The 13,382-nt window shown below is 39.9% G+C and overlaps 1 protein-coding gene across 6 annotated transcripts; it reads left to right on the forward strand.

Annotated features, from left to right (window-relative positions):
- The first annotated feature begins 30 nt into the window (after positions 1–30).
- pfkfb2b (6-phosphofructo-2-kinase/fructose-2,6-biphosphatase 2b) lies at positions 31–12,637 on the forward strand. Of its 6 annotated transcripts, XM_005458443.4 has the most exons (17): positions 32–303; positions 644–807; positions 1,345–1,470; positions 1,988–2,084; positions 4,352–4,418; positions 4,606–4,680; positions 5,639–5,695; positions 5,842–5,966; positions 6,144–6,351; positions 6,608–6,754; positions 7,208–7,312; positions 7,488–7,617; positions 7,710–7,772; positions 7,860–7,972; positions 8,645–8,812; positions 9,487–9,509; positions 11,579–12,637. In XM_005458443.4, exons 2-17 carry the CDS (start codon positions 723–725, stop codon positions 11,646–11,648), a joined length of 1,659 nt encoding a protein of 552 aa, XP_005458500.1. In that variant the 5' UTR covers positions 32–303; positions 644–722; the 3' UTR covers positions 11,649–12,637. The 6 variants fall into 6 exon arrangements, with proteins under 6 accessions (XP_019214623.1, XP_005458500.1, XP_019214625.1 ...); XM_005458445.4 differs by lacking the exon at positions 9,487–9,509 and having other exon boundaries at positions 35–303; XM_005458446.4 differs by lacking the exon at positions 8,645–8,812 and having other exon boundaries at positions 36–303; positions 7,860–7,924.
- Positions 12,638–13,382: the final 745 nt, after the last annotated feature.

Raw genomic sequence — 13,382 nt, forward strand, 5'->3', positions numbered from 1 at the left:
CTGATCCTCTCCAGAGCCCTTGTGGTTAGGGGGTGTGTGCTTTGGCGTAGGCTGACGTAGATCTATTCTTGACGTTACGGTAGAGGAACGTCGACACGCACCTCCAGCTTGGAACGATACCAGCCGGCTGAGGAGGCATTTCAGCACCAAGGACAGGCCGACCAGACTGGCTCCTCCAACCGCACCGGCGGACGCAAACTCTGTGTCCGGCAGATCACGAGATCCCCGGTCCTGCGGTGCATGACTGCGTCTTTCAGAGGCGGTCCCGAATAGCAGGTCTCTTCGTATTTACCTCCTTACCAGGTAAAACACTGACTCTTGTATGTTCGTCTTGTGTGGATTGTGGTATAAATTATGTCAGAGTGAACTCGGTCACCCCAGTGAGTGAGAGAGGAAACCACCGTATGCCTCGCTCATGTGCGGCTTTGTAAATATAGTGCTTTTAAGCCAAGTGTTTTTTCCTGTGCACAGATGATGTGGCAGCACTTCTCATCTTCATTCACAGCTCCCCTGCTGCTTGCTCTGCAGTCGATGTTGCCTGGGAGACATTAAGCCATATCCATAATACATCGATAGGAAAACCTTGCATACAAAGCTCTGGTTCTCTTCTGTCTGAGGCTAATCCTTCGCATGCATGTTGCAGACCAACTTGGACTATGTCCCTTTGAGAGAGAGAGAGAGAGAGAGAGCTGATCTGAATTGCGCTTAAAGAAGATTCCAATATGTCAAGCACTCAGAGAGACAATGGCTCTGCAAACTCCACAGAAGCCAAGAAAACAGACCTCAGAGTCAACGAGAAAAAATGCTGTAAGTAAACGCCAATTAGATTTTAGTAGGTTTTAAGTCATGCATCGCTGTTTATAGAGTGTGCAGGTGCACTTGTAACATAAAACCTTGTTTTGTGTGCTCTGACCAAATCACAATCACCTCAGTGAGAGGAAAGCTGCTTCATTTCGTCTCCAACCTACCAGGGAGTTGAGCTTTCTGGAGTGGCAAAAAAAAAAAAAAGAATATAAATCATGACCAGTGATAAAAATACTTTGAAACCTTCTGTGGTTTCTGCTGTTATTAAGAAAATTACTTCTCTCTCCCAGGATGTTTCTCCTTTTAATTTCTTCGGATGACATCTCTGAACCTGCTCCACAGATATTTGTGTCCAAAGAGACTTTTTATTTTTTGTGTATACACATGACCTAGTTATATAAGACTGGCTGTTCACGAGTTTGTGCAGCATTGGCATGCCTGTTTAAAATGTGTTTTTCTCTATTGTAATGCTGGTTATGGGTCAGATGTGATTTGCATTTGACTGTGACTTTCAGTATTGTGCATCTCTTTCCTGCACAGCATGGGCTTCTTACATGACAAACTCTCCAACGGTAATAGTGATGATCGGATTGCCCGCTAGAGGAAAGACCTACATCTCCAAGAAACTCACACGTTACCTCAATTGGATAGGAGTCCCAACCAAAGGTAGAACATAACATATGACATTTCTTTCTCATTATGTTTCAGTTTATGCCAGCTGCAAATTTAAAACATTTCATAGTGTGTTTTATTGAACTTTCATAGGCTTTCAGTCCTTCTTTGTATTTCTTTGTATAAGTTAAATCAGGATAGTTAAAGTGGGAAAGCAACTCTAAATCCAGTAAAGATCATGAAAAACAGCATCAGTGTTATCTCTTCTCCAGCACAGAGACATGCATTATACATGTCAAAAAAACGAGTAGCAGTGACATTAGAATGACAACAAAATTTTTAAATGCAAAAGCTGAATTTTTAAACCTCCCCCCACTGACATTAAGCGTGCATAATAAATATTTAAATGTAACTACTCTAAAATTATCCCACAAAGAGAAGCTAAATTTAGCCACTTAAATTCTTGTGGTTTTAGTTGTTCACTAGAACAAAAGTGTATCCAAGTGTATCCAACATGAGAGGCGACAGCACAGCCAGGGCAGATTGATAACGTCCTTTGTTCATTTTTCAGTGTTTAACTTGGGCGTGTACCGCAGAGAGGCTGTCAGAGCTTATAAGTCCTATGATTTCTTCCGCCACGACAATGAAGAAGCCATGAAAATAAGGAAGTAAGGTTCACTTTTACACATGTGCCCACAATATGTTTTTACAATGTGCATTGCATTTATCTAGCACTAAGAAAACTGTCATTTCCTCACTGTCTGTGTCACATTTCTTGCATTCAACCTTAGTCGGTTTCCTATTTTGCAGATTTCCCTGCTGCATCAGTGACTAAGCTGTTCTTTTGGCTGGCAGTCAGTATTTAGCCACAGTCAGCCTAAACTGATATACACATACACACAAGCAGCCTAGTGTGCGCCACAAATGGTTGTGATTAGTGACTGTAAATCAGTGCTTCAACAGAAAGATTAACAAAGAACAAAACAAAATGCCTCTTTTCCTCCTGGTCTAATCTGGTAGTAGTGATTGAAATGGGCTGTGTTATGCATGGCTATCATGAAAATGTGACGGGCTCTTGACAGCATCCTAGTGCTGACTTTGACCTAGATATTAAACAAGCTGCCGCTGTCACTCTGAAGCTGACACAAGCCCTCTGTGGACCTGCATGGATATCCAGCCTGGGTCAAACATAAGCTATACCTATTTCTGAGTTTTTGTGTTTGTTATCATAAAGTATCAGCAAGACCAGTTTAAAGGAATAGTTCAATGTGAAATCTACCTTTTTCTTATGAGTTAACTAAAACTGGAGCTGTGTGGTGTATTGGCAACTTTAGAAATAAAGTTTTAAAATACTGATTTGTGCTAATAACTAATAATTTTGTCCTTCACACTTTTCCTTCAGAGTTATAGATCACAGTAATCACAGGTTTGCACACCTTTTGTATTCAAGCTGTTAATTAATCTGGAGAAATTTCACCCCATGCTTCCTGAATTTCCTCCCACGAGTTAGATAAATGTTTGCACTGCACAATCAATCTGTTCCCACAACAGCTCAAAAGAGTTAAGATCCTTTGACTGTTCAGGCCACTCTATTACACGCAGATTACCAGCTCACTGCTTCTTCTAGGAATAGCTTTTCCATAGTTTGGAGCTCTGGGTCATTGTCCTGCTGTAAAAAAGAAGCTCACTCCAATCAAGTAGCAATCACAAGAATTGCTTTTATTGTTTAAGATGCCTGTCTGCCAATAGAAGGTTTCCCATTGTAGCAACCAAAGCACCTCAAAATCTTAGCACTGTTCAATTAAGGAAATGTAAGTGAGTAAGTTTTTCTGTCAACCCTCTCCGTTCCCTCTGGGAATAGCCTTTTTTTTTAATCAAAACAAAGAAACCTCTCCGTTTCAGAAGAAATGTCTTTTTTGGTGCCATTTTTTTGCCATTCATCCATGTATCCACTCATCAGTTTCTTAACTGCTTATCCAATTCTGTGCTGGATACCAGTCTGGTATCATCTGGTACCAGTGGGAGGAAGTTGGAGCACCCTGAGGAAAGGCCAGTTTAAATTTTTGGATTTCAACACAGGATCTTCTTGCTGTGAGGCAAAGGATTCAGATATGTTAATTAGAAACCTTTTTTCTGCTGATAATTTAGCCTTAACCAGTGAACCTTATTAATATGTGCTGTTTAAATACTCCATTAAAATGTTATCCTCCTGATTCATGCTAATTGTAATTTGCAATATTATTTCATGTTATTTTGCCTATTGTTATTATTACTATTAGTATTATTATTTAGATTATTATTATAATTATATATATTTTTTGCAGTATAGCGTTTACAGCTACCACCAGCAGTCCCTTAGCTTCACCTCTTAAGGTGACAAGAGTAGAAACTCTGGCTAAATGACAAACATTCTGATTTAACACTCAACAAGAACACCAACAAATGTATTTTTAAAATCGTTTATGGTAATCACTGCTGTTTTGTTTTGTGCCTTCCAACATTCCTCCCTCCAAATAGATAAAATCCACCTCCAAATTGTATTGTTTGAGGAAAGATATATTGCAGCAGATTTTTTCAGAATCTTGCAGGAGAAATCTACCACTGTGTACCTCATAACTCTTGCACATGATAATTGAACTGGGTCAGTGACTAAACGCTACTGCCAACAGATGGGAAATATTTTTTTGTGATTTTAAAAATGGGTGTTTTTCATGTCTTGTAATTGTTTTGATGCACAGAAGAAAGCTGTAATCCAAAACTTTTGGGGGGGGCTACAAAGAATCAGTTTTTTCATGAAATCTACAATGTATTACTGTAACATTTTCAGATTTCTGACACTACACTAGAATGTAAGCTTTGATGATGGTGGATTTCAGTAAATCTGTTTTTTATAGTTGGCTGTTGGCTGCTGGTATGTTTGCTTTCTCTGCTGCAGGCAGTGTGCTCTGGTAGCGCTGCAAGATGTGAAGGCGTACTTGACAGAGGAGGGAGGTCAGATCGCAGTGAGTCTCTCAGTCTTTATGTGCATGCTTCTCTGTTGACATGGCATCTCGATGTTGGCTCATTTCCTTTAAATACCCAGAACAGAAACACATCTGGCATTAGAATAGTCTTAATCCTACGCTGTCCCACAAACATTTCACAGAGCGCAAATAAATATTGTCTTTGTTTTTGCCCTTTTTCTTTCAGGTTTTTGATGCAACAAACACAACAAGAGAACGACGAGACCTTATTCAAGATTTTGTGAAGGAGAATGCTTTTAAGGTGAAATTATATGCTATTTTTACACATTTATATCCCATTGGGGACTTTTAAAATGTATTATGCAGATTGGAGTGATTACCTGAAGCCATGGAAAAGTCCTCACATTTGTCACATTTATTTTGCTGAACAGCGCGATGGCCATGGGGGGTAATTACCAAACAGCATTATTGAACTGACCTTTATTTCCCAAGATCCTGTTGAATAAGCATCTTTAAATTAATCCTTGTGGGTTTCTGTTCAGTATACGTGCTATCATCACTCAAAGGTTACATGAGCTCAATTTAAACATTAACGGAAAACATTTTTAATGCACAACCTCAATTCAAGTTAAATTAAAAACTGAATGAAATGATTTGCAAAACATATCAAACATTTAAACATTTATTATTTCACAGAAAATATGAGCTCATTTTGAATTTGATGGGAGCAACACATTTAAAAAAAAGTAAGAAACAGCTAGAAGAGTAAAAGAAAAGAGGCTAACGAACTACAAATAAAACACATCTACAAATTGTGTAACATTTTCAGAATAATTTTAATAAAATCACCTTTCAAACATTTCTCATATTTATTATTAGATGTCAAAAATTCACAGAATTTAAACAGTGAGGCTTTCAAACTTCACAGGGTGCTGTTAACTGAATAGATAACATTTGGGAAAATAAAGCTATCCACGATCGCTCTCCCTCTCTTCTCTGTAGATTTGAAGCTACCAGTTCTACCAATCTGTGTTTAAGACTGGAAAAAGTCGAGCTTTGCAGCTGCCTTTCTGCATCTGCAAAGCTCACTAATTCATAACCTATGTGTGGTGTTTTTTGTTGATGCTAATTACCCTGTATTTGTGTAAGTTCTTGTCTAGGTTGATGGCAATGTAAAATTTGCTGTTATAAAAAAAACTAATTGTCAGTTTCAGGAATGTTTAGCGTAAATTGACTCTGAGTTTCCATCTTTCTGACAGGTGTTCTTTGTGGAGTCGGTGTGTGATGACCCCGAAGTCATTGCTGCTAATATCCTGGTATGATCTCACCTAAATGAATTTAACCTTTGACTGTGACTTTGTCTGGGTTGAACTCCATTACCTATTAATATTCACACCATCTGCAGCGTTATGTAAGAACTGAACTGGATGCTCATATTGTTTGAATGTGTTAACCGTAATAGGAAGTGAAGGTTTCGAGTCCAGACTACCCTGAGAGACACAGAGAGAGAGTTATGGATGACTTCCTGAAGCGAATTGAGTGCTACAAGGTCACTTACCAACCTTTAGATCCTGATGACTATGACAAGTATGAACTGCTTTGCATAATTTTAATCTTTTCCATTTATTGTTCCTCCAAAGTATTCTCCAATATAATAATCCAAACAGTAAAGTTGTTATATTGGCAGAATTAGGCCTTGCAAATTAGTAAATAAACACTAGATGGCGACAGTAAATCACCGGCGTGTTTCATTGGCATCTGCAGGGACCTTTCATTTATCAAGGTTATAAATGTGGGCCAACGTTTTCTGGTGAACCGGGTTCAGGACTACATCCAGAGCAAGATCGTCTACTACCTCATGAACATCCATGTGCACTCTCACTCCATTTACCTGTGTCGGCACGGAGAGAGCAAACACAACGTTGAAGGACGCATCGGAGGAGATTCTGAACTTTCCCCTCGTGGGAAACAGGTAGGATTTTTGCACGTTCTCTCTTTTAATGCTCATTTAATGAACTGTCGAGCCAGTTTCTGAAGAGAAGATAGCTACTGGGATAAGATGTTCTTAAACTGCAATATCATGCACTCCAGAGTTGTGACCTTTATTGGATTTAATCCTCTCCATTTCCTATTTTCTTCACTCTCACTGGTGAATATCTGTCTAATAAAGCAAGAAATGCCCTTAATGAGGGATAAATTGAAGCCTCTCCCTTTCTCTCACATCCCAGTTCGCCCACGCTCTGCGTGATTTCATTGATGAACACAAGCTGTCAGATTTGAAGGTGTGGACGAGCCAACTGAGAAGGACGATCCAGACAGCGGAAGAGCTTGGCGTGCCTTATGAACAGTGGAAAATCCTCAATGAGATTGATGCTGTCAGTACCCTCCACAGCTATAGCAATTTTTACAGCTAGACCTCTGGTTTGTAATAATAGAAACTTTATGCTGTTATTTCCAAGACACTTGTAAAATATGTTTGCATAGAGGTAAGAGCAAATCCAAACGAAATTTTCAGCCCTTTTAATCACACTCAATCTCAAAGAAGCATCCGGAGGAGAATAAAAAGGGTTAAAATGCTTTGAAAAGATCTAGGTCACATGAAATAACAGTCATTATTTATTCACAGTATGAAATCAAAGGATTAAATGATGACTGTTTTCTGAGGATGAAATCGGTCGATGAAACTGGCTTAGCTCTTTGGAGACATTTATATATTTTATCAAGGGGAATTATCCAGTTATCTTTTTTTAGATTTCAAATTGTGCTGAAACATTTCTTTTCATCTTGAGGTGTGACGTGAGGATAAATGATTTATTTTCCTTTTCCAGGGTGTTTGTGAGGAGATGACCTACGAGATGATCCAGGAGACATTCCCAGAGGAGTTTGCATTGAGGGATCAGGACAAATATCATTATCGCTACCCAGGAGGAGAGGTAACCCGCACTACTCCTCACAATAAAGCGTCTGATCAGCAGCCACAGCGGCAGTAGTTTTATTCTGTTTTGTTATTCGACTTTCTTTCTCTACCAGTGTTGTTCAAGCTGTGAAAGTTAATTTCCTTTCAAGTGTTAGCAATTGAGCCCAGGATGATCTTTTGTTGCTCATTAGTCCTACCAAGATCTGGTTCAGCGCTTGGAGCCGGTTATTATGGAATTAGAGAGACAAGGCAATGTGCTGGTCATCTGTCATCAGGCTGTGATGCGCTGTCTCCTGGCTTACTTCCTGGACAAGGGTGCAGGTGAGATTAAAACAAACATACACACTCACACATGCTACAGACAACATAAGCAGACAATGATGAATCCGTACGCTATTTATTTCATTTCACAGAGGATCTTCCATACATGAAATGTCCACTCCACACAATTCTCAAGCTCACCCCTGTTGCATACGGTAAGTCTTTACCTGATGATCGTTACACTGTAACAACATAAGGCAACGTGAGAAGATAATGTAAACATATTGTCTTTTATCTTGTAGGTTGTAAAGTGGAAATGTTTTATCTGAATGTGGAGGCAGTAAACACGCACCGAGACCGGCCTCTTGTAAGTTGCTCTGAGATGAGCGGAAAAGAAAATCACATAGCTGCGCAAGTAGGCGAACATCACTCTTCCATTGAATGTTTAAAGTTGATCATTTGTAAGATATGCATATTGTTTACTCGCACTAAATTGGTCACCGACTCTCAGCATATAATTTTAAGGTGCGCTGTTGTTTGCTGTGTCTGTTCATTTCGCACAATCACACCTTATCCCCTGTATATATGAGGCTTTGCTTTCTTGCCTCCTTTCCTTATATCCTTGTCTTGTAACCCCCTTTTACCTTTAGTCTTAATTCCTCAGCTTGGCTTGAGCTATGAGCCTGTGAATGTTAAGTGATATTTTACCTTGAAAGGAAGCCATTGCTGAGCATGCTTATTTTGCTTGGCTGATCTAATCTTTGTCATTACTCTACTGTCTGTCCTCATATTAAGATTATGTATTTTCTGTGAAGACAGTTTTATCTGACTTGTTAGGTCCAGTGTTGTTGTGGTTTTGGTTGAAGCAGGTGGGGTTTTTTGTCCTGTGCAATCAGGGCTGTGCTGTTGCTGTTGATTGATGTTTTGTGGGTGGAAGCAGTTCCTTACCTTTTGCTTTGGATCAGTTTGGCGAGTGCAGCAATTTTTTATTTTTATTTTTTTGGCTGTTCCTCGTCAGATGCCCCCTGGTGTTGTTTTTTTAAAGATCTTTTTTGTTTAACACCTGCGGTATCTCATTTTCTACCAGGGTAAAATTCCGAAGGACTCTACTCTCATACATCGCCGGAATAGTTACACTCCTTTGTCAAGTCATGACCAGGTCAAGCGGCCCAGGCTCTACAGCGCAGGCAACCAGCCCTGGCTACCGCTTGCCCCCACCCCATCTGCTCTGATGCCAGAGGAACGGCAAAGCCAAGTTAGTGAGATAGTTAAAGGATCCCCCTCTAAATCACGCCGTCTTTCCGTAATTGGTCCCACCACAGTTGTAATCATGTGTTTGGCATTTTCCCACCTCAGTTTTGGATCCTCTTGATAATTTGGTGTCTGTGTTGCAATCAGCGTACGTGAAATCCACCCCACCATCTATCTTTTCCTCTCAGGGCATGTTTTGGGTCTTGAATGGATTGCTCCTTTCTTCAAATGTTGTTTCTGTCATATGTTTGTGCTGCATGATGTCTGCCTCACCGCCAGGCTGTTGACAGCTTGAATATGCAGAACAGCATGTCTACTCTTTACTAAGGAAAGCTCCTTGTGGAGTTAAGAAAAAGACACACAAACATCAGAAAGAGAGACGCACATCCTAATCATCTCGTAACTGTTAAAAAACCCAAAGTGATGATTCAGTTTGATTAAAACCCCAAAATAATCAGTGAAATTTCAGCTTTCTGTTAAAAAATAGAATTTATTCCCCCAAATACATTAACCACTTCAGTTTGAAAATGTTAATATTTTAAAATGCATATTCATATTTGTATGTGTTGTGTACTTGTTGGCCTTGCATTGTGGGTGTAGTGCTTCAGTCCCTCTCCACATTTCTATCTGTCTTTCTCTCTCTCCCTTCCTTCTCTCGCTCCAACCCTGTCTTTACAGACTCGGATAGGAGGCAGCTGTCTGTAAGTATTTTTGGAAACTTGTTGTCAACCTTTGATTGCCGTATTTCAACTCATTTCATTGTAACCCATATCAGTATATGTTGCCGCAGTGGTCTGTTCTTTGTGGTTATCAGTCTTTGGGTTCTCTAATCTTCCATTACCTTTGCACAGTGAAAGTTGATATCAGCTTTGTTTCATCACAGCGACCTTATCAGAAACACTTTGTCATATACTGATTCTTTGGTATTTTAATAGATGCAGTCAATTTTAATAAAACTGATGATAGAAGACTATTAAACATGTATTATATCATGGAAATCCAGTGTTTTTTGTTGAACTTTCATGAAAGTGAAGTACCGGTATATAAGATTATACCTAGAAACGCACTATAAACCTTAATTAGATATTGATAACATACTAATGGAGCTGGCCTTTTCAAAAGCAAACAAAACGGGGGTCACGTGACGTCAATGGCGGAGTAGCTGTGTTTCTCGTCCGCTCCCGCAGCTTGGCATTTGTTTAGGCCTCTATATATGTCTTACTTGGTTAAAGTTTCTGTTTATTTCGACTTTTAAACTGCGTACGATGCCAAGCACCCAGAAGAAGCTCAACCTCGGGTCAAAACCGGGCAAATCCGGAGAAAATCACCCTCCGCTCAGCGATCATGCTGCAGCGGTAATGGCGGAGGCCCAGTCGTCCCCACTCCTCGGCCAAATGGACGTCGATAAATTGGTGGAGAGGATATCGGCGGAGGTGTTGAGGGCTGTGGAGACCTCCTTTGAGAAGAAGATTGACCCGGTTCTGAAAAGACTGGAAACATGCGCAGCTAACATCTCTGCGTTGGATGTTAAAATGAAGGAGGCAGAGACACGCATATCAACGCAGGAAGATATTACAGCGGGATATGGCGCCAAGATTTCCAAAGTGGAGCTTAAGCTGGAGGCCGCTTTGGATAAGATTGATGACTTGGAGAACAGGAGCCGACGGTGTAACATACGTGTTATTGGGCTACCCGAAGGCAGTGAAGGTACCAACCCTGTGTCTTTTTTCAAAACGTGGTTACCGGAGTTGCTGGCTGTGAGTTTCAAGGGCGGCGCTGTTAAAATTGATCGCTGCCACCGGGTGCTTGCACGCCTCCCTACTTCCCCTCTTTCGGCAGTGATTACCAATGGTTATAGGTCGGGCAATTTCAGTATTGAACGTGGCAGTCGGCAGGGCTGTCCGCTGAGCCCTTTGTTATTCGCCCTAGCTATGGAACCCCTTGCCACAGCCATTAGGAAGGATGCTGCTATTGAAGGACTCTGTTTGAACAATTCTCAACATAAGATTTCACTTTACGCAGATGACGTTTTAATTTTTCTAAATTCTCCTGCTCACTCAATTCCTAGATTAGTTTCGTTAATCTCCCAATACGGCTCCTTCTCGGGCTATAAGATCAATTTTTCTAAAAGTGAGGCTATGCCCCTCTCTGTTCTAAATGAGGTTGATCCAAACATTTGCCTTTTCGTTGGTCTCCCTCCGGTTTCACTTATTTAGGAGTAAAGATTTCACCGAATCTAAAAGAAATGTATAGTCTGAACTACACCCCTCTAATTCAGACCATCAATCGCGACTTGGATAGGTGGTGCAGCCTCCCTCTGTCTCTCTTAGGTCGTGTTCATCTGGTCAAGATGAATATTCTCCCTCGCCTCTTGTATTTATTCCAGATGTTACCGCTTGCTCTGTCCAAAAAAATTTTGTCAAAATTAAATGGTTCAATTAGCTAACGATTGTTAACTTTTTTTTTTCTTTTCATTGTTTGTTACTATTGCTGTTGGGTTTTTCTTTCTACCTCCCACGTCCTGCTATACATGTAGATGCATCTTTGTCCTGTGTATGTATATGCTGGTGACTGCTGTTCTCCTGCTTTGCAATTAAAAGTTCAATAAAAAACAAACAAACAAACAAACATACTAATGGAGCTGTCTCAAAACACAACTTGAAACTCCTGGGCTAGGTCGCTGTTAGTTGCTTGTTAGTTGAGAATGTGCTGCTGCAGAAAACTGACTTGTGAATGTCACTGATGGGTTTTTTATTTTCATTTCTTGAAGGAGTCCCTGTGCGAAGGAAGCGACTTTGACAGCTCAGAAGAAACTAGTGGCTGTGTCCGCTTCTAAGTGAAGATCCCATCTTCTTTCCTCTTTTGCTCTTGCCACAGTGTGGACAACTTCTGAATCCAGTCATGAGTCAATCGAGTGTTTCTTTTGAAAAGCGGGCCGCTTCTGCATGAGGTAACATAGTTCTAGTTATCTCAAGGCCTCCGTCTCGTCTCTGCATGCCAAGGCTTTGAACAGGAAGCCTTATCATTAGTGTCATAAATACTTCTGCATGTGCACATAAAGAAACCAGTAAACGCACACAACATACTATATCACAGAAATGACAAAAAACTCAATATAAATGCTGCAATGCCTTACTGAACTTTAGATATACTGATAGAATTAGATCCTCCATATGTCACTGAATGTAATAGGAACAAGTTATCCGTTGCAATGATGGAAATCAATTTACACAGTTACATTTAGAAAAAATAGATTCTGTTATATTTTCTATGCATATCCAACACGAATATGCTATAAATAAACAATCTATAGTTGGAAATCTTGTCAAATGTGTTCCTAAGCCATAATTTATGTCTTAATTTGACAGAATGTGCTAGTTAGGGTCTCTAGAAAATAAAAGTACTTCTACTCTGTTCTGAAAGCAGTGAAAATACACTAAATTGCTGGATTTACCAGCACTATATACCAGCAGTAGGTACCTTATCTGTTAAGCAGGTGTTATCAATCACATTTAACACTACAACGTAAATGTTTCTTTATTTTTTTTTCATCATGCCGATGTATTCTGTTGAAGGATTTTATGTAGTAAAACTAAACAGCCAAACTATAAGCTGACTCCCTATTTGTGTTCGTGTCATTATACCGGCTGTGAATGTGTTTTATTTGTTTTATGCAAAGGTATTTTGTTCCACCAACAAAAATGTTTAGATTTTATATAATAGATCACAGTTTTAGTTTATGATTCTGTAATGTTTGTTGTTAAATTGTTGTCCTGCTCAAAGCCGCCTACTGTGCCTTTTAAGCAGACATTAAAAGTACATTTTGAAATGGCTTGCATTTTGCTTTTTTATTGATGCTTTGCAGAAGTGAAAGAATTAAACATGAAACTTTGCAGCTTATGTTTCAGCAGGTGTCATCCAAATTTGTCCCAAGACGCGTCTTATTTTTTATGATCTTGTTTAAAGTAAACCTTTAAAGCAAATAAATGAAATAGACACAATATAAATTATCTATACATGACTTCCGGTGATGCCATGTTGGACTAAGCAGCAAAACGACGAAGCCCCGCCACACAAGGCAAGAAATAAGTGACAACTGAAGTTGGTAGGCAACCAAATAACCAGGTAAACAGAAAACCTGTACAAGATGACTACAAACAAAAAACAAAGAACGCTGAACAAAGATAGCTGGAAGGAAAAAGAAGATAAACAGAGGCCTCCCAGCCCAGCTAGCTTAAACGCCGCTAACGATAGCCAAGAACAACCAGAGCTAATGCTACTAGAAGAACTGAAAAAGCTACGTAAAGAGAATCAAGAGGGACACAATCACACAAAGATGTCGCTCGAAAGACTGGAGCAAGCGGTCACGGATATAAGAGACCACGTTGCTAAACATGAAGAGCGAATCGGACAAATGGAGGAAAGAATTAGCGCAACAGAAGACACACTTATGCGACACCAGAGGGCGCTGAGATACCTGATCCACCGAGACCTGGACCTCTCCGCTAAATGCGATGACTTGCAAAACAGATTGAGACGCAACAATATAAGGATTTTTCAGATCCCAGAGGGAA

The sequence above is a fragment of the Oreochromis niloticus genome, linkage group LG5 (genome assembly GCF_001858045.2).
Source record: "Oreochromis niloticus isolate F11D_XX linkage group LG5, O_niloticus_UMD_NMBU, whole genome shotgun sequence".
Lineage (NCBI taxonomy): Eukaryota > Metazoa > Chordata > Actinopteri > Cichliformes > Cichlidae > Oreochromis > Oreochromis niloticus.